Below are 25,544 nucleotides of genomic sequence, written 5' to 3'. Positions count from 1 at the left end.
ATATAACTTTTTCCAAGGGTTTAATTATGTACCTTGCACTTTATAAGTAAGACTTTGGATGACTTTGGAGGTTTGGGGTGACTCTGGTTTCTGTTACTGCTGTGAAGTAGTTGGCTCAATCAATAGTTTAAACAGGAGAGGGCAACAGGAGCTCCATATCTCTGCTCATCGACTCTGAAAAGGAGGCTGTCTATAAAAACCTGTAGTTCTGTCTAGTGACAGGATTAGGGCACCCCTGCCTCTGAGGACAATTTGAATCTTGAACCAAATTGCCCTGCAGAGTGTTCAAGACCAGAGAGATTCTTTTCCATTAGCCTTGCTATGTATAATATGCTTTCAGGTTGGAAAATGTCTCTGGTCCCTCTTTCAATTTTTTTCAATACAGCAATATCCTACTTGTAAACGTCCGGTCCAAAACTGAACTCTGCGTTCTTCTTTATCAGCTCCAAAATGTTCTACGTTCATAGACACATCACACACAATTTCTTTGTATAACCGTCTCCTTCCCAATTTCTGCGTGAAATGGAATAACTACAATGTTAGACTCTGAATCTAAATTAATATGCAGTGTGAAATGTAGGAGGTCTAAAACAGTGGCACTCCCCTAATTACCTCACATTGACACATGCATTGACACAACTATCCTGCAGTGTGTGTTCTGCTCATTTTCAGTTCTTAATCCTTACATTTACATATAATACAGAGGATTTGGGGTATTTTCACATAGAAAATTACTCTTCTGTTCAGAATTTTATCAAACGTCTCCTGGAAATGTAACCATATCATGAATTTTACCGGTCAGTACCATTGTTGCTTCAACCATGAAATATAGATTGCTGGTTAAGACTACCTTTTCTACATGGATGCTGGCTATCCCTTAGCTCTACTGTTAAAACATAGACGTCTAGTTTAACTCTTAATAATAGTTTCAGAACCTTGAATGCATAAAAGTGATTCTGAGGGGTCTGTGATTACTTGAGCAAAGAGTTTCAGCATCCAGGCAATTAATCGGTTTTACTAATGGGCCAGTTTTCTAATGGAAGCTCTGCTCAGTTCATGCATACGAAATTATTGCTTCTCAACTGCAGTAGAACACACAGTCCGTTTTTAGAGTTAACAGGGAATTGCACACTTTAGCAAAAGTTGTTTTTGGAGGCTGTGCACAATAAGGCTGGACTTGGCTCGCTATGCAGGATGTGGAGTGATGGCTGATTAGACCTGCATGTGAATCAGAGCAGCACAACCCTTTTTTTTTACTTTGGATCAGAGGTGCTTATGAATATTTTTGATGACATGTCTGGAAATAAGTTTTTAAGCAGTAAATTCTGAGTCTGAAACTTGGCAGCCCAGGGAATTTGTTGCAGGCTGCATGGAGAACCATGCGTGAAACATTTTTATTAAAGCAAATGCAGCCCAGAAAGACCAACAATGTCTGTTTGGTAGGTTTCTAACCTTCTGCTGGTCGAATTTATCGGGAGAGTGTGTGAAGGACTGTAAAATGCATTGGCTATTGCAATTAATACTTGTATTATGTAGCTAGTGATTCATTTTGAGGTCTGGTTCCTGTGTTTTTGCAGTGGCTGTGTTCTGTTGTGTGAAAATAAAGACTGTAGCAGTTGGACTAGAGCCATGGAATCCTATATGATTTATTGTTTTAAGCCATCTGATTTATGTTAACAGACTTAAGAAATTCTGCAGTTTTGCTAATCTTTAACACTTATTTTTGACACCAAAAGGTATTTTTCATCATTGTTCTGTATAACCTACAAATCAAAATATAATACTGGTAGGGTAGCAGTTACCCATTTGATTTTTTATAGGTTTTATATGGGTTTACACATTTTTATAAGAGAATATTTTTTAATATAAATGGTTGCAGCACTGCCTTTCAAACACATTCCAGATGTTATACTTTCACACTTTCTGTGTGATCCCGGTCATACTTGTTGCCTTAGTAATACCAGTCAGTGTAATATTTTCCTCAGGTAAAGTTTCAGATAAGACAGCACAGCAGGAAATGTGTGAGCTCGTTCTATAAAGGACAAGTGCACCCACCCCTGTTGAAGGCAGTGTTTTACGTGCCTCTTCAAGATCCACCTGTTCAGATTGCACAGTACATGGTAAGACCCATCTCTCTGTTTGCTCTAAGTGCTATATAACTGCTCAGTGTTAAACTCTAGTCTTTTAATTGCATTGATCTTTACTACCGAGTAGAATTTCTGTTACCGTTTTTGAATTTTCCTGCTGGAACATTCACCTTAACACCTCTCAGAGAAAGCAAATGTGCTTTTCCGTCTCCTTTTTTTAAAGTTCCTGTGAATGAAGGCATCAGCTTGGTAAACACCAGCAACTGCTACTATGGGAATTAAAAATGCACTAGTTCAAATAATATATTGCAGTATTATGACGTTAATTTAAACAATAACATGGTGCATTTTAGAAATTATATTGATTGAAAGTGACTATCAGTTCTCCAGGGTGATCCTACAAGACTAAGATCTGGCTATAAGAAATCTCGGGTGGGTGCTTCATATTAGGAATGTGGGGTCTGGTATCTGTCAATCCTTATGGAAATATTGCATATTTCCTTCTGGAGAAACTGGAATCACTAGGGATCTTTTGGGGGAGGCAGTGGAGCTGCGGTTTTCTGCTTTAAATCATTTCAGATACGTTTCTTTCATGACCTTTTATGGATATGGGAGGGTGAAATCAACATATCTGTGCCAACAATTCTGCTTTGATTAAGTTTGACAGTGTGCTACAGGTGAGGGAGAGAGAAAGACAAAGAAATGAGAAAATCTGTAAACAAGCTCTGAGAAGACAAGGGACCCTGTCTTCTGATTTGTTTTTTCCTAGCCTGGCTGCTTGTCTGGTTTTCATCTCAGGTGCAGTTCAGAAGTGATCACACTGAGCCCTTAACAGCCTATCCTTTTTCTTTTGACATTTCCACTACATTCCCGCTGTTACAGGTTTGGAAAAATTCAATTAAACTTTTTTCATGCCCAGGGGGCAACTTAAAAGGGGGCAATTATAGTGAAGGGAATGTTAAAGGGGGAGTAAGTGAAGATCTTGCCTCCTGCTGGAGCATTCACCTGTAACATCTCTCAGAGAAAGCAAATGTGCTTTTTCTTCCCCCTTCACTTAGGCTTTTCAAAAAGTATTGCATCACACTTAAAGAAAACCTTTTCATGCAAGTGTTTTGTTTTTAATCAAGACCACAGCTGAACTATAACTGTACTCAGGAGCATCAGGCAGTATTAGTCATATAATTCTTGAGTGAATACATGCATGTTCCCAGTAATGTACAAAAAGGCTTGTTTTTGTAATTTAGGAATAAGAGAAGTAACATTTTCTTGGTAATCTCAGCGGCTCAGCTTTAACACAAAGTCCTGGAGAGTTGTTTGGAGGATTTTATTACTGCATGGTAAGGTTTTTGTAACCTTCTTGTAAAGACAGCAAAGTGTCTGAAAATTGGCCGCTGAATTCGTGTTTCAAAAAGGTATTTTTGAAAGGAAACTTTAATGAAAGGGTGAGAATTGGTTCAAAAGTCCTCCTCTGGCTTGTAAACTTTCTGAAACATTGTTTGGAATGGAATCTGGAGATCCAGACCAAAGAAAACAAATACATTGCATCCATTTTTTTTTAATTTGTCAATGTTGCTCAAAATAATTTTCTGACACTCTAAGTGCTGAAACTCTAAGGCAGTAACAGAATAGAAAGCAGCATTCAACATAGACAGCTGTCTTTAAGATAGATTTTACTGTATGAAAGTAACAATGTATTTAAAACCCAGTGACATTCATTGTAGGCAACAACTATTTGCCCTACTTTTGGGTTCTGTTAAATCTTGGAAAGGAAATGGGCTGATTTCCACGATGCAAAGGGATATTTCTTTTATTCTGCACAAATGAATCTTTCCTTTGCAACGTAAAGACATTTCCATACGGGGACTGGAAAAGACCTGTCGTGGGACAAAAAAAAAAAAGTCAGAGAGCAGGAAATTCTTAGTTGGAAAGATTGAGCATGTCTTCCTAGTTTCTTCAGTTGTTCTCTCTCTCCTTCTCACTAGTTCTCTCTCGCTCTCCCTCGCACACGCACACACATCTGGAAAGGATCGCTTGGTGGTAGTGGCACCGTCTCTGTCGAGTTCAGGGCTTCTTCCAGTCCTGACATGGGATTGTGTTTTGTGGATTTTAAAGTCAGACTTTATCACTTCCTTCAGCACTAACCCAAGCCAATAAAGGTAAGTTTTTTTCACAGTAGAAATGCTATCATTCCATTGTTATCTGACAATCAGACATTTTTGAGAAGTGATTCTTACGACCCTCTTAGTTAAAACTATTAATTTTCACTATGCAGTTAATTATTACCATAATGCTTTAATGACGTAGAAATATATGGATACTGTGATTAGTTTCAATCTGCACTACGTGGTATGCAATTTGTGAACAACCATGAATTAGGAATTTATTACTTATGATCTCAAAACTAATAGATATAAATATCTCAATATTCTTAACTTAAAAGTGGTTTTGTGTCGTTGAATGGAGTACATAATAATTTGGTGTATACATATGGAGCAGATCCTCTGGGAGACAGGTAATGTGGCTTTGAGTGATTGTCTGGGAGAAGTTAATAACAGTGCAAACATATTGCCTGCTGGAATTTTTCCACTACCGCCAAATAGATTGCTGGCAATTCTAAGAAGATGGTTTTCCAAGCAGAATGCTGTGCAATAGCAGGTTACAGGGCTTTAATCTGTCTCTCGTGACACAGAGATACTGCTTCACCACAGATAAGCTTGTGCAGTGCACTGTTGTATGTTGCAGCAAGTCCTGATGCAGGCTTATGCCTTACGGATGCAGTCATCATGAATTTGATTCATAATTCCACAGTTCACCAAACTTTAACCTTGATTTCATTGCCAGTGTCTTGTTGTAAAAGATTACAATAATCTCCCTCCATAATCTTCAGTAATCAAGGGATTTCTTCAAAATCAGAAAATAAGTTTTGCTTTTGTGAAGAAAAATTTATATATGTAGACATAAGAATGGGCACACTGTTTCTTTAATTATTTCACTAGAACCTCTTATCAACAACTTGCTTGACTGTGCTTTTGAACATTTTTAGAGCACATTCAGTACTTGTAAAACTTCATCTAATGATAAACAGCCTGGTTTCAGATAGAGTGGCTGTACCAGTGTCTACCTGTACTGGTGGCAGTACCAGGTATTGTACATGTGTCTTTCAATTTTCGTCTCTGATTCCAAACTAAAAACATCACCAAGAAATACATACTTTGGTTTGCTTAGAAATCCAATAAATATATCATGTTCACAGGAGCTCTTCGCAGGTGTCCTAAAAAAATCTATATATTTTTTGGAAGTTTCAGTAGGAAAATTGCAATAATTAGTGCAGTAATTAGTGTTGTATCCTTTTATGTCAGCTGTCCAAACAATGCTTTAGTGTTTTGCAAACAACACTCATGCTCTTATGTTTAACAATAAATGCTTGGTGGAATCTTACCATTAGAAATGAGAAAAGAGTTTAAACAATCTCCAAAAGAGGTCAAATGTGCTCATCCTCACGGCCTTGGGAATTGTCATCAGGAAGACACAAAAAGGTTAGCAGGCAGGACTAGGACAGATTGAGCTGGTGGGAGATGCCTGCCAATATGTACTTGAATTTAGTAGTAGAGTGGTAAGTGCTATGTGCTCCTACTCTACCAAAGTAAAATGCAGAATAAGCTGAATAAGCTGCTATGATTTAGAGCTAATAGAGGCTTTGCAATTCACCCATACACTTTGCAATTCATCCATATCCATATTGATTACGAGCAGTCAGTCATAATTTCACAGACCTTGGCATATTCTGATTAACAAAATAAGCAGAGTATTTCTGATTTCCACAGAGAATAAAGAACAAAACTCCTTCACTGGTTCAAAAGAAAATGTACAAAATGTGAAATTGCATAAAAATAAATGCAAATTAATGTATATTTAACACTGCCCACTGTGACGTGTTTTTTACATAGAACGTTTCAGTCATGACAAGCGACATAAAATTGGTTTAGCTGCATGACTGTATTCTGCAAATATGCATTGTCAAGATAATTCCTAAAGCCTCCAGCTGTGTTATGTAGATGTCTGTATTTTACAGCTGCACAGCTGTGTGTGAGAGCAGGTGACGTCCAGAGGTTAAGAAGGGTTCAGGGATGTGTTCAGACAGACTGACTGTCTGGGTGTGTTGCTCCACATTCCTGATTATGTAACAGCAGCCATGTTAGGAAAACGGAGACCTCCCAAAGTACCAGGGACAAAACAAATTTATTCTCTTAGTGACTTTAAATGTCTCCATCAATGGACAATCTCTTGGCTCAAGCCTGGGTTCTGCTGCTGCTTCTATGTTCATTACATCTTTGTGTTCTGTCCTTCAAATGGCACGGAATAGCTCAGTCCTATTATAATCCAGTCTTTTTATTGTGTTAGAAGCCAGTGTATTTTCTGCTTTTACTTACTTTTCTCACTTGTATTATTCTTTAGAGAAAGCGCCATTCTCTGAAACCCAAGATGTATTCAATTTATGGAAAAAAAAAGTCAGCAAATGATTTTAATTAGATTTGCCTTCCTCTCATAGAGACCCATGAGATGATTTAGAACTGAAAATGCAGACAGAAATCCATTTGTAATTTGCTGGCTGTGCTTTGTTCCAGATTGCTGCTGGCAGGGAGGGGTCCCTATTCAAAGCCTTGCGAAAGGGACCCCATTTAGAGAGGCTGAGGAGGCACTCGTTTGCCGTCTCGAACGATTGCTTTTCCAGAGTAATACCGAACATGACGCAGGCCAGGGGGCTCCTGTTCGTGTTGTTGGTGCTGTCGCTGAGCTGGGGGCTGGTGCAGTGCCAAGCTGAGTTGCAGGAAGAAGAGGAGGAGGAAGAAGAGGAGGAGTGGGTAGAAGAGACAGCCCCCCCCACTGTTAAGTTGACGGAGGTGGTGGACTGCCCTGAGGACTGTGCCTGTACTCCTGAGGGGGTGGTGGACTGTGCTGGGGTGGACTTGGAGCATTTTCCCAGTGGGCTGCCAGACACCACTCGGCACCTCTCTCTACAGGTAGAACCCTACTGGCTCTTTACAGCACAAGAAAGCAATCTGACAAGTGCCCTGCTATTGCATGGTACATGGGTTTACTTGTATATCTTAAGCTAACTTTAATTATAATCTGTTTGTTTTTTGTGCCTTAAGAAATATGAAGTATGTTGATGGTACAGTACAGTACGATCATTTTATTTTGACTGTACCTTGCTGTAGAAGTCTGTTGTAGTTGGTACAGGTGAAAAAAGAACCATGTCAAAGAAAAGCACAATGATCTCATGGTGGCTGCGATGTAAAATATGATAACAAATACTGGAACACAGTTCATATGTAGCACAGGCGTGGTAATAAATCTCGCAAACAGCAAAATTAAATTGCATTTGGGGCCTGTCGCTCTCGTGTTTCAGAACAATCAGATACAAGCAGTGACGGTGGATGAGCTGTCTCGGCTCTTCAGACTGGAGACACTCAACCTGCAGAACAACAGGCTCACATCTCATGGTGAGAGTACCTGCACAATACACATTCGGCACCTCCGACACGATTCCCACACGTGCACAGCTCACAGACAGGATTAGAGTCTCTTTTCAGCGCTCCACCCCGACTCTTTACAGTAGTACATCTGATCAAGTCATGCTGCTGCTAGTCATTTAGAACTGATGCCCCTGGATACAACATTTAATGAGTGCAAAAGCCGATCTATTAAATCTTAAAAAATGAAGTAAAGTACAGTACACAATGGCAACTGAAGCCAGCTCACAAATGTCTGCTGTGCCAGTTTTCAGATTTTGTCAAGTCTTCCTTTTTGTCACATGATGTGTCAGGAAGAGTATTTTATGTAGCCTAGGTCTGAGTAACAGAGAGCAGAACATCTGGAGCGTGCGTGTTTTATTGACATGTTCAATGTTCCTGCTCTCTTTTTAAAAAACAAATCTAAGAGTGACATTCATTTTGTTAAATATTTCCTCATCAGTCTATTTTTTTTTGCAATTATGTCAGTCCAACTAATTGAGTATAAATATGCCTGATGGTCCTTAGAATTACATTGAATTTGAGAAATGCTGCCTCCTGTACACTCTCACACAGCTGACAGATATACTTCACTAATCCAGGAACCTCATGCCTTTACAAGACAACTTGTAATTTTTAAGATTCTTTTAAGCAATATGTCAGGCTGGATTTGCTTATTCACAGGTCTTGATGATGAGGCATTTGAACTGCTGGATCACCTCAGTTATTTATACTTGGCAAACAACAAGGTAAGTGATTACAAGTCCAACACATTAAGGGGGCGCCTTTCCAGGGGTCCCTTTTTAGGTTTTTCTTGGCATTCAAAATGTACATTAGCACAGTTTGAGCTTTTTTATCTGAGTCATTTTCAGGCCACTTAGGGACCCTAGACAAGTGTATATATACACCACCAGATGACTCATGTATTTCACCTCCAAATCACATCATATTTAGACTTTCACTGAAGATTTTATCATTGTTTATGGAAAGAAAGCATAGCCACAGCATGACTTTGTTTGGCGTAAAATGGCTTCAGTTTCTCTTGCCTACAATGCATCAACATGATTGAGGCTGGTCAGATATTCCAATTTCCATATTGCCACCTAATTAATCTCTTGCTTCTAAGAAGAGACCTCTGGCTTTGGCAATAAAGGTCATTGTGAGATTGATCACTGTTCTATCACCATGCTGATTTTGTTGATGTATTCTAGAATCAGTGAGCTCAAACACACTCTGTGTGGTTTTCTTTTGTTTGTTTGTCTTTCCCTGTGGCTCAGCTAGCCCATAGCAATAATAGATGTTGGGAGTTTGGACTGCTGCTTGTGTATTCCAGTACCACCATGTAATTATCCATGGTCATATCTCTCGGCTCATTAACTCAGGGTTTGCTAACTGGATCACCATAATGGAGTCAAAAGAATTACTTTTCTCATCACTAATACATGTCAGAGTGGGTATAAATACTAAAATATAAACACAGTCTGCATTTTGTTAGTAATTATTCTTTCTCACAGGCTGATGCACTTGTAATTTTATACTTGTGCCAGTTTATAGATTTCTTGCCCTATTTCCCTTGTTTTGTATTTAGATGGATAATAATTCCTCTTCTGGTCCCAATCTGTCGCCACCCTCTTGGCTCCAGTGTACTGTGCTTTGTTAGTGGCTTTTCCTTCTCTGGGTGCCAGTTTCTGCTCCTAATCACCCTCCCCTTGCGCTTGCCAGCTTTTAGAATTAAAAAAGCTGCTGAATGTTCATGGCTAGGCTTGCTGGCACTTTCGCCCTCTGACAGCAGACATGCAGCAGATTTATTGGTCTTTAACTTTAAAAGGATGACTGTGCTAGGGATACAGAGTGGGGATTTTAAGTGCTTGCTAATCTCCAAAGACACCCGTGCTCTGTTTTAATCTATGTACCATGCACATTGCCTAAGATAGACTAGGTTCTAAACAAATATTTACTTCCAAGAGCAGCCAGGAGCTTTTAACTTAATCCCTTGAGGTATTTATGAGATGTCTTGTGATAGGAAACGGGATGTTTTTTTCCATTTAAAAAAGAAATGAAGAAAAAATCTCAGGGTAACGGCAAAGGATCCGGATCCTGCAGAAGATTCAGTTTCTCTCTGCTCTTTGACACCCAACTTCATGTGTGACTCATATTGTGTGCTCTTCGTTTCTAGCGTTCATGATCTCTGGAAGTTAAAAAGACTACGAATTTGCTTATTATGCAACAAATCATGCTGCTTCAAACTTAAACTTTGTGCTCTACCTCATAAGTCACTGAAGCAGAGTTCACAGGTGATTCTGACCATTAATCAAAATCAGTCTGCATCAATGCAATTGATGTGGCTGCTCATTTTAGATCACCAGTTGTTGAATGAGACATCCTAATAATATTTTTTCAACAAAACAGAGACAGCTGTAATATAGAATAATTACAGCTTTGAATTTGCAATAATACTAGTTAATAAGTTAATAAGAATCAAAACATCCTGTACCTACATGGCAGATTAGTTGACCTGAGATCTAGTGAAGAGGCAGTAACTGCTAACTGCATTTTAACAAGAGGTATGTCATTGTAAAAAAAAATGCAGAACACTCACTGTTCAAACACTCATCATATTCTAAACATTTTATCTGATTTAATCAAAGAATAACTGTGCATATAAAAATCTTACATGTTTACATTGGCACATCCTTGCTTTGCTAATTAGAAACAGTCTACAGTATATAAGCAAGAACTTGAAAAGGTGTTAATCAATCAGGTCATCACAGCACAGTTTTATGCTGCAAAGGGAGATGAATTGCCAGAATTCTTTCTGTTTTCAATTGACGCCTAGTGTCAGTCATCCATAGCTTTGGGTGTTGCTGTACAACTGTTACTCAAACACTGTACTGGGTTGTGTTTTCAGCTCACTACTGCCCCCAAGTCTCTGCCCTCTTCGCTGGTCAGTGCAGACTTTGCAGCCAACCAGTTAACCAAGATCTACCCATATACCTTTGGACAGAAGCCACATCTCAAGTAAAGACTTCACTTGTGTTTTAGTATCTCGTTGACAGCTGTCACAACACCCTGAGAGGGAAATTATGCTAAGTAAATCAGTTGTTCAGAAGAGTGCAAAGTCAGCTTTTCTTTTAAAGATATGCACTTATTGTAAATGTGAGTGTTAAAATCTGCGTTGATATGAATTCAAGTAGAATGTCACTACTGTGAGTGGAAAAATAGCTCTATTGTGGTGTGCATGGGTTTATTGCTTATTATTGTTTTTTTTTCATTGCTTAATAAGAAGAGAGGTTGTTTCATTCTGATTGGAGTGAAGTCTTCTCAGCTTTTAATGTTTTCCCCCCTCTCTGCTTCTGCGTGTTGGGCCTACATTATGCCTGATTCAGGTCAGTGTATCTTCACAACAACAAGCTGACTGATGCTGGCCTTCCTGACCAGATGTTCAATGGCTCTGATGCCCTAGAGATCCTCATCATGTCCAGCAACTTCCTCAGATCCGTGCCCAAGAACCTGCCTTCTGCCCTCTACCGCCTCCACTTAAAGGTACACAGACCTAGAGGCCTGGAGTTTTTCTAAAGCTGACTGCTCTAGTGTTAATTCACACAATTCAGTGATACTTACCTGAGAGGCGCCAGCTCACTTTGAAACCAAACAGTGAAAACGAATGGGTAAACGTTTTCAATTTGTACTCCACTGCATCTAGATGCTGCATCCATTCCTACGTATAGTGATTTTATGTAACATAATCTTCATTTAACAGCTCTTGTTGGAAGAATGTTTGAAAATTAAATCCAAGCATAAGAGCATGTGATAATAAATATGTTTTATAAATAGCATCTTATTTATCTGTGATAATAAAATAGCCCAGTATATTGGTAATGGATAAACTGTAGGCACATGTTACAGGAGGCTGTTATCCTAGGAGAATCTAGGATATAATTCTACATTATATGAAGGCTGACACACCATGACAAAGCAGTAATGGGTGGGAATGTTCTTTTCAGCTTGGAGTTGGCACAGTTTCCTGGGATCACTGGGAATTTAAAGACATGTCTAGATAAGTGCAGATAAGTGTAGGAATGCGTGCTTGGCAATCCAGTTTGTACCAAATTAAAATTTTAAAATAACACATATTCCAGTCTGTCAAGGCTGTAGTTGGGGGGTGAGGGAGGTAATATTTTACAATTTTACAAAAATGTCTGCTGTGCTCCAACCAGGCGTCTCGATACCTTTCTTAATTATTTTACAGAATAACAAGTTGGAGAGGATCCCTAAGGGAGCTTTTGACAAACTGCCCTACTTGCGGGAGTTGTACCTACAGAACAACCTCCTGAGGAACGATGGCATGGACAACGAGACTTTCAGGTGAGCAAAAGTTCACCGTTGAACTCAGGAACCCATTACTGGAAGAATAAACGTACATAGGACTTCCTGAAATTTATCTGGAGACCCATCGCACTGTACCCACCTTCAAAACTGTCAACCAATTATATGTGAAGAAAAAATCATTTCAGTTGAAGAAAGTTTTTTTTACTTTTCAAACTACAGTTATGCTATACTTTTGATCTTTTTGCAGTCTGCATACTGACCCAGGTCCCCAGGCTAACAACATATGTGATATTTGTGTTATCTGTGTAAGAAAATGCAGATAACCAGACGTTTATAAGGCAACTCATGAATTGTATTTATTAGCTTATTGCTTATCAATGCTTATTATGCCATGTTTTGCCATAAACAGCAAAGTGCTTTTTGACTTTTTGTGAGTCTCTTGTCTTTTGTGCTTTTTTATTAAATATGGACACCACTCAACATGTTTGAAATATAAATGATACAAATGAACCAAAATAAAGGATGAAGCCCTGCAAAGATAAGCATTTTACAGGAAGCATATAAGTTGATAAGAAGCTGAGGAATGTTTGTCTGCTAAAGGCACAGGATGGCTTCATAACCTGAGACATCGTCATTTATTAAAAAGAGGAAATCATGAGAGAACAAATATCACAATGGCAGAGCTAAGGTCAGGGGGTGCACTGATCGGATGTGTGGCTCTAAGCATGTTTCCGGAAGGTTCCTTTTAGGACAACAGTGTTTGTATTAATTCATGTCTCTTTCAAAGCAACCTGAACCGCCTGGAGTACCTGGACCTGTCTAACAACAACCTGACCGTGGTCCCAAAGGGGCTCCCTCGCAGCCTGGTACTCCTGCACCTGGAGAAGAACTCCCTCCAGAGCATCCCGGCAGACGCGCTGACCCCCATCCGCAACCTGGAGTACCTGCTGCTCCACAACAACAGGCTCCGGGCCCGCTCCATTCACCCGCTGGCCTTCCAGGGCCTGAAGAAGCTGCACACACTGCACATGTACAACAACAAGCTGGAGCGCGTGCCCCGCGGGCTCCCCCGTCGTGCCAAAACCCTCATGCTGCTGCACAACCAGATCCTGGAGATCAACCGCAATGACTTGGCCATGCTGTACACCCTCACCGAACTCAACCTCAGCTACAACAAGCTCACCAGCCCCCGCCTGCACCGCGAGGCCTTCCGCAAGCTCCGGCTGCTGGAGTCCCTGGACCTCTCGGGCAACGAGCTCCACAGCCTCCCTGCTGGCCTGCCCAGGAGTCTGCAGATCCTAAAGGTGAAGGACAACCAGCTGGTCACTATCCCTGATCGCGCTCTCGGCGGCATGACCAAGCTGCGAGAGCTCAACCTCAGCAGCAACCAGCTCAAGATCAACTCCATCTACCAGGGGGCCTGGCAGGAGCTCAGCAGTCTCACCGTGAGTGGGGGCAGTTGGCACTGGGGTCATTCTTTCTTTGCGCAGTCCATTTGTCATGACTTTTGTCACCTCCACACTCTACTAGAGCTACTAGAAGGTAGAAGGTGTTTCAGTGTGTTCCCCTTTAACTGCCTCAGTCCATCTTTTTGATTTAGAACCATCAATTATTTTTGGAGTTAAGCAGTGTGCCAGTAGAGTAAAAATACTGTAAATGTAAACAGATTCCCAGGATGTTGACAGACCACGTACTCATTTTTCTCACAATACAAAGCCCTGACTGGAAGCATGAGAGGCAGGTTCAGGAAGAACTGTTAAATATAATACTGCAAACTCACAGATGTGTTTACAAGGGCCACTGGCCAGACATAAGGTCACCTCACCCTGGTGGAGATTGAACAGTTCTGTGCTCTTATTTGGAAATCCAGCCAATGACAGTGCAGATGAATTAGTCATATCTGGGCTATAAAGCCCCACCTGTACTACAGTTGTCTGTAACTGGTGGAGCTAAGAAGGTACCCGAGTTCTTCTATCTGTTTTAATATCCAAAATGTAAAAGCAGACAGCAGGGTTGATACAGAAAAACAAGCATCAGCTTCAGGACTGTGGAGGATAATGTTTCCCTGTAAGAACCTTGCTATATTTAAGAATCTACTTTGTGTGTTTGCTTCAGACATTGGACCTGTCAAGGAATCTTCTGACCCACATTCCTTCTGACCTGCCGGAATCTCTGGAGTACCTGTACCTGCAGAGTAACCGCATTAGCACCGTGTCCGAGAGTGCTTTTGAGAGTACGCCCAACATCAAGGGCATCTTCCTCAGGTCAGTCCTTACCCTCCCTGAGTCTTCCAAGGTGGCCGAAATCCCATGTTCCATCCTGGTCAGGCTCTGGAATCTTCCTCAAATTGGACTTACTCCATAAGTTAAATCAAATAATTTATCATCAAAAAACTAAAAAGAGGGCACATTTCAGCCATGACTCTCTGATGAATTCTACATGTCTTGTATATTTTCAATAATGAAAGTGTCTATTAACATGTTTTGGAGATTTGCTGTGTGGAGTTCCAGAACAAAATCTCCTGTCTTACCCATATGGTTAGTTGGTTTTGCCTTAGACCATGGATTTCTTTTAAAAAGAAAAACTGAACAAATTTTTTACTATGTACTGTAAGTGGCAGCCACTGAAGCCTGTTGTTATTTTATTTCTGTGGGGGCGTTATTCTTTGAGTGATTTTGAAAAGGTCTAGCCTTTTTCACAAGCAGTCATTTCAGCACTGGTGATTGTATTTTCTGAAACAAAAATAACATCCCCATTTTTAAGAGTCATCATGAGAACACCAACAATTCCTGAGACACTTATGATTCCGTCCTTGGGCGTATTTGAAGCAGAAAAACTTTCTTTTTGCTCAGGATGCGAAATGCAATTTTTTGCAATAATGGATTGGAATAATAATGTGCCAGCTGCTATATCACCGTGCAACTCACAACTGGCTGCCCATTGAAGCTAAGCAGATGTGAGCCTGGCTAGTACCTGGATGGGAGACCTCCTGGGAAAGTGAAGGTTGTTGCTGGAAGAGATGTTGGTCTGTGTGGAGGTCCTAATGCCCCAGTAGAGTGATGAGGACACTATATGGGAAAAAAAGGCACTATTCTTCAAATGAGAAGTAAAACCGAGGTTCTAACTCTCCGTGGTCATTAAAAATCCCAACTCACTATGTGAAGAAAAAATCATTTCAGTATTTCTCGAATAGAGTAGGGGTGTTACACAGGTATTGTGACCAAATTTCCCCTGTCTGTCCCGGCCAAATCATGGCCTCCTAATAATCACCCTCTATGAATTGGCTTCATGAGTTTTTCGCTGCACAACTTGATGGTGGAGGAGAGTCCCTATTGCCTGGTGATATAAAGGTGTAAGGATTATTTTTAATAAATATTAAGGATTGTTTTCTACATCCGGAAAATCATCATCTTCCAAACTTTTTCAAGTATATTGCTGAGCTTGGTTTAGTAATTGTCATACAAACTTCTGATCAATATGCTTGTGGCTTTTCTGGGGGGATAATAATAGGATCTTTGAATGAGCAGGTCTCAGAGAAAACAGATGCACAACCACAGCTACTAGGTAAGAAAAGGATTTTGATCCTTTATTTACAGAGTGAAGAAGATGATATTCAGAGCACAAAACAAAGTCTAAGCTCCTCTTTCCTTTCTAATAATACTGCCGAGCAGCTAAACTCCTTACTGGCTTCAAAACCCTAAAATAGTAATTAATTCAAAAAGTCTGACTCTTCCTAAACCTCAAGTTCCATGGTTTCAAGATCTGTCGGTCAGTCAGACAGACATATCCTTCCTTCTCTCTCTCCCTTTGGTGCAAACACATAACAGAGGATCTGCTCTCTTCCCAAACAGCAGATGTTGACTGATACTGGAAGTCTCCGCTTCCTGGATTTAAATGTCACCCTACAAGGTCATTGCTCTTTGGGCAATGTGGCTCACACAAGAACCTCCGTCTTGTCTCTGTCTACCGTCCTCTTACAACATACTGTCTCTAAAAGATATTACTATATCTTATTAGAAACTGCTTAATTTAATCCGGTTATATTGTGATATTACGTTCCTTGTCTTGTCCCAAACAAGACAAATATCCCAAGCATACCTTTCAAAGCTGTAATTATTAACAATCATTTAAAGGAGATTCTACAGTTTTATTACTGTATATAGTCTCTTTACCAGTACCAGTTTGTAATATGTAGAGGTTTAGGTTTAGAATGGGTCAAGGGTAAGTTTTATTTAAAAAAAGACTTTGGCAGATACAGAAATACAGACCCATACACCAGAATTCATTAAGAATATTCCAGTCTGCAATAAGGACATTCAGATCTTTTTAATTTTATTTTTATGTCTAAATGCAATTAATTTCCAATAAATATGGGTGTTTGGTGCTTAAATATAGGTAAATAGAGCTTTCAATGTGGTAAAAATATTTTTTCAGCACTTTTGCCTTTTCATTCCTGTTGTTTCTGTTTCTAAGAGAGCTGTAGTGTGCAGGACAGTAGAGGCGTATTGGTCCTGCTCCCCCTCTCTTTTTCCATTACAGTGAAGTGTAACCCTAACCCTAACCCAGTACCTGTTTCTTCTCAGGTTTAACCGACTGTCTGTGAACGCTGTGAAGGAGAGCTCCTTTGCCAGCCTAAAGCACCTGCAGGTGCTGGACATCGGCACATCTTTGAAGAGCTTCATCCCGGGAGAGGAAGAGGAGGATGGAGGGGAAGAGGAAGGCCAGGAGGATTACAAGTAATCCACTGCTAGTGAAGTGACTGGTCAGACACCTTCCGCTAACCCCATTCCCAGTTACTTTCTGAATTGTAGAAGAGACAGGATGGAGCCTTTTGTGCATCTACTTTGCTTGTTTCGTGCCACCATAGTGAGGACCTCCACATCACTCGGACTTCTAAAGTAACAGATCCAGTAAACATGTCACAGATACACTTATGTCCATTCTCTTTGGAAAGTGGGAGAATACTAGCAAAGAGAACATTAGAGAAGTTTTACCCACTTTGTGCTGGAGCCAGAGTTTTTACATCAAGAAATTCATCCTTTCATCTCCTCATCTGGATGCCAAATGGGGCCGACATTCAGAATCTCCTCGAGGAGAAACTGAAGATTTGAATAAGCCGATGTTTTGAGCGCAGCATCTGCAATACTTGTCAAGCTGAAAAAGGAACACGGATACCAGATTTTTTTTCCAACATATTTTTTCCCGTTCTTTTTCAAATGCAATGATCATGAGAAAAAAAAATGAAAAGGACAAGAATTTAGCAACGGATCAGAAATGAAGACTGTAAAAGAGAAATGTGTTATGAGAGCAGAAGTCAAACTGATATTTGGTGCAGGATGCCAAATATGTTGCATCTGGGTTTGCTTTTCTTACTGTCGTTAATGCCATTACATTTCCTTGCCTTTGCATGTTCTTTTTTTCTGCATCACGTGCAGCATCATGTGTTCATGGACACCACATGTAATCCTAGAATGCAGCAGTTTCTTAGCAAAATAGCATACTTGTCATCTGGGGGTCATCAAAGTAATGAGCCAATTGAAAACTCTATTTGGACTGGTTTTCAATTGCTTAAAGAACAGCCAGTGACAGAAGAGGGGAATCCAAGCCAGCACTGTCGATCTAAAAGCTGCAGACATTTCTGTGATTGGATTCAAGAGTTCTGCCTGCCTCTCTTGAACAACATGAGGAATAACACATTCAGTACCTGAGTCAGTGGAATTAAGAGGAGACGCCTTGTCAGAAATCACTGGGGCTTACAGGTTCTCCTCAGACCTCTTGTGCTTGCACGTTTCAGCATTTCAGATATGCTGCTTGACTCTATTCGCACACGTTGACTGGCTTTAAGTTCAGCCTTGGCATCCTTTTAGCTTGTTTTGCATCCTTCAATGCAAGCACCTTATTTTGTGCAGCTAGAGATGTCTCTGCTGCTTTCTTTTTTTAACTTTTGCTTTGATTTTAGTACTCTGAATATGTCTCACTCCTCTTATTGAAGATAAAGTTTATATTTTTTTTATGATTCATTATATGGAAATACTCCTTCACCAAACGCTATAGAAGAAGCATTGTATCTCACGTTCACATTTATGTTGAACATGCTATTACTCAATAAATTATTTGATGGACTGTGGAACACGAGAGAGAGAGATGCCTTGTCTTTGCTGTGCACTACAGGGCGAAGGAAGATTAGCAAAGTCACAATTAAGCCTGGGACAGCTATGGCTCTGCATAGGACAACATAACCATAGTGATGAATAAGAAACATCTTCAGAACAAATATAAAATGATGATTTTATTTATAAACTGAAGATGTGGGGTACAAACAGAAAGAAATTCAATTGTTCAAAAATAAAAACACAAGCCAGCAACTGTAGTGATGTACAAAGCATTCATTCTTATGACAAGCAGATAGGTTCCTTCTTTTCTTAACTACTAAGAGAAACAAAACCACTAGGCTTTTTAATTATTTTGTTCCTTGATATGTAACACTTAGAATGTACACATCAGTCTTGTAGGTGCTGATTTACAGTGAAATAAACCTGCTTAGGGTTTCAGAGGGTTCAGCTGAACTAGCATGTTTGTCAGCCTCACAGTGTGAGCTTTTACTTTACTAGAATATACTACACACAAGGTTTATTTTGCAGTGGAGGTCCAAGGTGAAATTCATAGTTATTCCAATTCCAAAGATGCTCTGAGGCATCATTATTAAATATGAATAATAAAAAAATCACTAGAATTTGAATTACAGTAAATGAGTGCTACTTCTAGAACATGCGTGAATGCAGACTCCTCTGGGGGTACACTTTCTAATAAAGCTGATGTCACCTCCATCTTAAAGAATATTACAAATTAAGGGCTCCCTACTTCTGACCCTTTGAGACTTCAGCATCTCCTGTTTTGTGTTTAAACTGAATTAATAATTTACTTAAAAGAATGCTGAAAATGTAAATAGTCTAATTAACTCTAGAAGTTTATATGAGGGTTCAGTTAGGTGATTCACGCCATGTTGTATCCTGACAGCTGAGGCCAGTGCCTGAGAATCACTCACTGACCTTTTTTATTTAATCAGAATTCATGTTTATTGAAATGATTCTCCTTGGAGACATTGCCCTCACTTCAACTGCTTTTGGGAATGAAGAGATAAAACAGATGGACAAGAACTATAGTTCCTTCAGATCCCGGGACATATAGACTTAATGTCAGCCCGATTCTGGAAAAAAATGCAAATTTTAATGACAGGTCTGAACTAAAAGTTCTTCTGAAGAGCAGGAGAACTCCATGAGGTAGTTTCTCCGAGAGTTCGTTTCTTCATATATAGAGCATTTCTGCAAACTTCAGCCGACACATCACACAGACAAATAATAGGAAAAGAATGAATGTCTAACCCAGTAAATAAGCAAATGATGTAAAAAAGAACCCTATATGCCACAGTACCTTTAATGTTTTTTGTACTATCAGTAAATGTTTGTGTTCGTTCAAAATGATTGATGTTTTATGTTTTTTAAATACTTTTTGGATGATACAATAACAATGGCTTTTGATAAGAACAAAAAAGAGACACTGCAATCGTAGACAGTGTTTGTAGAGTAAATACAAATTACAATATACTTTTTATAATTACATATACCCCGTTTGTTTCCCCAACATGTTTTCCCATGATTTTCTTGACTTTACTGGCAGCACTGCATATTTCTGTTCTGTTGTGTTGGGCTGCAGTGTCACCCCTTTATTTTGTGGCTCCCCACGCTTTGATTTTGTGCTGTTGTCATGCTGTTTTTCTTTAAGGCAGAGTAGGAGTAAGGTGACATTAGAGTTCAGCACACTCAGGAAGTGGATCATTAGAAGATTTTTCTTCTTGTTTTGCCAGTCCACAGAGAATAAGAGTTGGTAAATTCTGGCCACACTGTTCCAGAAACCTCTCCCAATGGAGTATTGTACATACTGTATGCCCTGTAAGTGGACCCACATCACAAAGAAATTGGGATACATGAGTACATTCTGTCTTTCTTCGCATTAATAGACGATCTTCCCAGTAGACGATCTGTATAGAGGTCACCAAGATTCAGTGTGTTTGCTGGCAGGAGTTAATGGCCCTTGAAAGACTAACATTTTGACAGGGTACAAAGAACAACATTGCTAGATTCTGAGTAATAGTTTCTAAACATAAAGAAAGGCAAGCAGCACCATTGGGCAAACATTAAGAAGGAGTTTAGTCACTCACTGTTAAAGTTTGTAAAAGAAATGTTTGCTTACTTGACAGTATTCTTTTTAGAAATTAGAGCATAAAAAGGTGATGAAATGCTGTATTTCAGTTTAACAACTTGGCAGCACGTTCTGAATGATGAAGTCAGCTTCTTTTTCATAGCTTTGCATTTGGGAATATGTTCTTTGTTGGCTTAAAAGCAAGTAGAATACATAACTACTTTTTCCTTGAGAGAGGGCTGCTGTTAATTTCAATTACCTCAAATTTAATATACCTGTGATTCCCTAAATGACCTGACAGATCAGCTTGATCAGTGTAGCTTATTAAGCTGTTTGGTGTGGCGCAACGGTAGCGCGTCTGACTCCAGATCAGAAGGCTGCGTGTTCAAATCACCTCAAGGTCAGCTATTAGTTTATGGGCGGAGCAGTGGCTAAGGCTAAGGATCTGTGCCTGTGGCTGGAAGGTTGCTGGTTCAAATCCCACAGCCGGCAGAGGAATCCTACTCCGTTGGGGCCCTGAGCAAGGCCCTTAACCCCAACTGCTCCAGGGGCGCTGTACAATGGCTGACCCTGCGCTCTGACCCCAAGCTTCTCTCTGTTTGTGTGTCTGTGTCTCATGGAGAGCAAGCTGGGGTATGTGAAAAGACAAATTCCTAATGCAAGAAATTGTAAAGGGTTAATAAAGTGATGTTAAAGTATAGCTGATGTTAAATACAACATTGATTAAATGTCAGGGAGAATATCTCTGAAATAACAATGCTAAACCATCAATGAAAGTAGTCAAGGATTGTGCTGTAAGATCTGCTATTGTAAAGAAGTACTATGAGGTTTTCTTTTTTTCTCACATTAATAGTATAATTTGAACCAGCTGTTTAGGTGCATCTTAAAATTAGCACTGCAGAAGACCAAAGTAACCAAAACTAGCTGACTTGAATTTCTTTTTATAATATAGATATTTAAAGAGGGACATTTTGAATTTGTTCAGTTGGCTAATTTTAAATACAAGTGATTGCAGAATGTAGTCGCTGGAATTGTTACACAAGTTTTGAAAATATTGCGTAGCTTATGACAAAAAAGTTAATTGACTTGTCTTTAAACGAGGCAGAAAAATTTCTATACGAATTGTAGAATTGTCACATTTCTACAAGAGCTTTAATCCAAGGCATTACTGAACTGAATATTTATTTAGTAGGTGAACTGCAAAACTTCGAGTTATTTGGGTCAGTCCACCTTATAATAATCATCCAGCTCCAGTACTGAAAAGTGTGAGTGCTCTGTCACACCAAGCACAGCAGATTCTGTAAGTTCATGAACAGTGATAATAAAACAATACACTAATAATAAAGGAAAAAAAATAAAATTGGGCTATCGACACTGCAGCATGTGTAGGAAGGTAGAATAACTGAAGGGAATACACTACCTTCTGGGACAATAGTGAAGACCACAGACTAGCCATCTTCAGGGAATTATGGATCCAAGGCAGAGTCTGTTTTATCTCTGTCCAACAATATCCTCTGATGGGCTAGTGGTCACCTCTTACCCAGTCTGTGTAGGTGAGAAAAGTGGTATTCCTCCATGCATTGTAGATCCAGTGCAAAAAAAACGACATCCCATAAATATGATACCACTGTATGCAAAATCTATACTGTTTATCCCATGTGTTTGTGTTTGGGCATTCCTCTTTTCTGAGCTTGTGCAGGAAATAATTTGAAAGAATTCCTGAAGCTTAAACTGCAAAATCTGTCAGACACTGGGGTATAAAGTAATAAAAAAGTCATGCAAAAAAAGACAGACAATGACAGAGAAAGATGAGATCTATACAATGAAGGAGCCTGCAGGCAGTGTGGGTGTTCAAAAATTTCTGGGGCACACTCCCTGACATTAGGTTCTGGCATCTGCAGATGTGTGCTTTGTTCCAGGGTTCTTGTTTCCAGTGGGAGCAAAAAAGCTAAATAAGAAAACCTATAAAACAAAAACCAAAAGGGCAGAAAATGCAGTAGCATCAAGGAGAACAAAATAGTCTGCACTTTCTGTTTGTAGGTAGTCCAGGTTGGCTCAAAACAGGGGTGTTCAAACAGGGACAGTGCACTCAGGAATGGTAATGTAAACCAGCTTGGTCATCCACATCCACACACACACTGATGGTACTCTCACACCTGCGCACATAACAAGACCACATCACCCACAACAGCAATAAAAGAGCATTTGTTATGGAGACCCTGAGACATCGTAGACAACATCGGGCAAGAGGAAGCAGAACACAGTGAATTCTGATTGCATGTGACTCTGACCAGTACTGTAGCTGCACAATGGATTTGGAGAACCAAAAGACAATGATGTTTCTGTAGTACCTCCTACCATTGCCTTCCGTTAAGTATGCCTTTGACCTGAGTGAAGAGAACTCTGAGAGCTGAATGTCTTGAACTTCTTGTTCATAACTCTTCATCTCCACCAGCCAGTGACAAGAGCAGGTCTAGCTGAGCTCTCTTTCCCAAACAGACAGTCGCTCTGGTTCTCTCATCTCTGTGGCCAACAAGAGCAGATGCTGCGATTTGCTTCTAGCGAAAGAAAACCAACTAGAAGGGCCAAGTGACCTCCTCTTGTTCTGAAATTTGTCTCTGCCTTCCCAAGAAATACTCTCACCCAACACACACACACAGACACCCAGCCTCATGCAAGCATGTGACAATGCAGTGCGCTTGTACAAAAAGCAAAAAAAAAATAATAATACAAAATTGAGAGAAACTGGAGTGAAAAAAAAAGCACATGACAGAATTCTCCCATGGGTGTTGCTCGTGAATTGTAGTCTCTGCCTTGGCAGCACCTATACATTGGTCTCCAGTCCGTTCATGTCAATGGCGCAGTGGTCTTTCTCGGCGCGTTTCGGCGGCAGCTGCTGCTGCACTTTCTTCTTCTCTGGCCGCACGCCCTCTTCCAGCTGCATGAGGCGGGCCACGTCGGGGGGCACATGCTCCAGCTTGCCGCCCAGGGGGGGCTGGAAGCACCCGTTCTTCTGGTAGGCCATCAGCTGCTGGATGCTGATCATGGGCTTTGTCTCGCAGATCAGTGGCACCTGATGGGGAGGAGAAAGGGATCGCTGTAGTCTAGGGCTTCCTAGTGACACTTGACAAATGCCCAAGATGTGAAAAGCCATTTATGCTTTGCTACAACATTTATGTATGAGACAAAATTGGATTTTTGGATTCTTAAAATGTTATTTATTTTCTTTCACAGAGGAAATTTCCTACCAGATGATTGCCGCTGTTGCCACGATTTGTTAAAATATTACAGGCTATGAAGAAATTATAAATGAATATATGCAACCCCCTTATATAAAGTGTCACCTAATAGCACTTACATTCAGAGAGCCATTATGAATCATGCTATTAATTACAGAGTATTATGCTACAGTGCTACAGTTGTTCTGCTATGAAATTTTGAAAACCTCCTACAGTTCTGCTATATAGTAGAGCTTCTTCAGGACAGCTTCATTCAGACCACAGGCTAGCCATTTGTGCCCATTCTCCTCTGCATTAACCCCTGGAGCATAGAAACTTTGCTGTTTTTTAAAGGCGTCATGTAAAACTCTGGCTAAAGAGCATTATCTAGGAGAAATATGGGCCTCACCTCATCCCCTTCCTTGTTAAAGTCTTTCCGGCAGATATGGGCCATGATGCCTGTAGCCAGGGCGTCGCCCATCACATTGATCATGGTTCTGAATCTGTCACTAGAGAACAGGAAGGACTTATGTAAATCACCTAGTTGATGAACTTCAGCAGTCTGGTTAGTTTAGAAACAATTCAGAAGTGGATTAGCTCTATGGTAAATGAATGTGAGTTGTTATTTTTGGCGGGCAGTGTGTTGTTTGTATGATAAGACTGTATTTTTCTTCTTAATTAGATTTTGTAATACTAAAATGGTTGGCTAAAGTTGCAGAAGATCCTTCTCACTGAACTCAACCTGCCCTGTCTGACCCTGCAAACCACTGCCAGCATCTCAAAAGAGCAAATTAAAAAGCTTACTATCACTCACACTGACTAAAGGAGGGCCAGCTAGAGCATGTCATACTGTGTGTGGGATCTGAGACAGAGATTAATATATGACGTGCAGGAAATTGTGCAGAGCGTGATCATCTGTTAGGCTCTTGGTACTTATGAACATTGAGGCTCTTCAATATTTAAGCTTTACAAGCAGACATTTACTGACTCATATACTTGCACATTCAGAAAGTTGTTTATGTAAGTTTGAGACATTTTCCACCAATAAGTTTGACAGAAGTAGAGTTTAAGAGTTCATAAGTTTACAGCCAAAATAAAAAGGCCAGAGGCTGCACCAGTGTGAAAGATATACTTACAGTGCCCAATCCACAGCGATGATGAGGGAAATGTCATCAGTAGGCAATCCCACAGATGTTAGCACAATCACCATGGTAACCAGTCCAGCCTGAGGGATCCCTGCCGCTCCAATGCTGGCTGCTGTGGCGGTGATGCTTTGTAGTAGTAATGATAAAAGAAATGTCTTTAATATTTGTATTTTCTGTTATTGTGAAAACATCCTACTCTTTTAAATGGCTGTCTCTTGACACTCATCCCCAGATTGGCTTGTTTTTCATAAAACAGTTTCAGTCAAGTGACTACAGGCAGAAAAATATCAGAAACACGTGACTGTTTATCATTTCCATTCCCCTTCTTTCCCCCAGATGTGTGTGGACAGACCCAGGTGTTTCCCAGATGTGGAAAGTTTGAAAGATTATTCATAATCTCTGAAGTCAGCAGAAGCGAAACCTTGCACGATTCCACAGATGTCCTTAACCCATGCATGTTTTGATACTGCTGCTGCATGGAGAGAAAGAGCTGTATCTGATACAACAGCAAAAATGACACAATGGGAAAATGATTCTGACATGATTGGGGGGATGGGAGAAAACTTAAATCCGAAAAGATCCCAAAACTGCTCGACCCTGCATCTCCTACTATATATCCATCACTGAGGAGCAATGTCCAATGTGCTGATATTAGCCATGAAACATCAGCAGCCTCACCATACAGCAGATCAGGTGGAAAACTGAGAAACCACTTCATCAATTGAATTAAGAGGAAACTGTATGGAGGCCAGATAGTGTCAACCCAGAATGGACTTCAGACAGGACACCTGAGTTAACACCCCTATTCCTATCAACAGTGCCATGGCGATTTTCAATGACCAAGTGATCATGACCTTGGTTTAATGTCTCATCCAAAATGATTATAAATCAACACGTATTATACAGTTTGTCTGTCTTTTTTACCGGCAAAAACTTAATTGACCTCACAACATTTTTGTTCAGAATGTTATCTCTTGAGTGGGTACACTGTCACTTCTAGTTTTCAAGATAAAATAAACTATTAGATCATTTCCCCACAGATTAACTACTAAT

At 40.1% G+C, this 25,544-nt stretch overlaps 2 protein-coding genes across 3 annotated transcripts in view; one reads left to right on the top strand and one right to left on the bottom strand.

Moving 5' to 3' along the window:
* The first annotated feature begins 1,239 nt into the window (after window positions 1–1,239).
* Window positions 1,240–18,059, top strand: podn (podocan). Of its 2 annotated transcripts, none has more exons than XM_088928346.1 (12): window positions 1,240–1,439; window positions 1,986–2,120; window positions 4,070–4,243; window positions 6,820–7,108; window positions 7,498–7,591; window positions 8,285–8,349; window positions 10,509–10,618; window positions 10,987–11,143; window positions 11,850–11,965; window positions 12,717–13,374; window positions 14,045–14,193; window positions 16,513–18,059. In XM_088928346.1, the coding sequence occupies exons 4-12, from the start codon at window positions 6,833–6,835 to the stop codon at window positions 16,667–16,669; spliced, it is 1,782 nt and encodes a 593-aa protein (XP_088784472.1). In that variant the 5' UTR covers window positions 1,240–1,439; window positions 1,986–2,120; window positions 4,070–4,243; window positions 6,820–6,832; the 3' UTR covers window positions 16,670–18,059. The 2 variants fall into 2 exon arrangements, with proteins under 2 accessions (XP_088784472.1, XP_088784471.1); XM_088928345.1 differs by having other exon boundaries at window positions 1,256–1,439; window positions 6,713–7,108.
* Window positions 18,060–22,952: 4,893 nt separating this feature from the next.
* Window positions 22,953–25,544, bottom strand: part of slc1a7a (solute carrier family 1 member 7a) — a 51,749-nt gene continuing 49,157 nt past the window's right edge. The window contains exons 9-11 of the mRNA XM_088927366.1: window positions 24,483–24,617; window positions 23,756–23,855; window positions 22,953–23,201 (exon numbers count right to left, since the gene is read on the bottom strand). Of these exons, the coding sequence (XP_088783492.1) occupies window positions 22,953–23,201; window positions 23,756–23,855; window positions 24,483–24,617 (484 nt within the window). The remainder of the gene's footprint in view (window positions 23,202–23,755; window positions 23,856–24,482; window positions 24,618–25,544) is intronic.

Source organism: Atractosteus spatula, chromosome 11 (genome assembly GCF_055471065.1).
Source record: "Atractosteus spatula isolate fAtrSpa1 chromosome 11, fAtrSpa1.hap1, whole genome shotgun sequence".
NCBI classification, from domain to species: domain Eukaryota; kingdom Metazoa; phylum Chordata; class Actinopteri; order Semionotiformes; family Lepisosteidae; genus Atractosteus; species Atractosteus spatula.
Note: the sequence above shows the minus strand (reverse complement) of the source record. Positions and strands in the feature narration are given on the sequence as shown.

Coding starts and splice junctions, on each gene's coding strand:
- podn (XM_088928346.1), top strand. CDS start 6,833: ATGACGCAGGCCAGGGGGCTCCTGTTCGTGTTGTTGGTGCTGTCGCTG. Junction 11,144..11,849: donor TCTACCGCCTCCACTTAAAG/GTACACAGACCT, acceptor ATTATTTTACAG/AATAACAAGTTGGAGAGGAT. Junction 11,966..12,716: donor ATGGACAACGAGACTTTCAG/GTGAGCAAAAGT, acceptor TCTCTTTCAAAG/CAACCTGAACCGCCTGGAGT.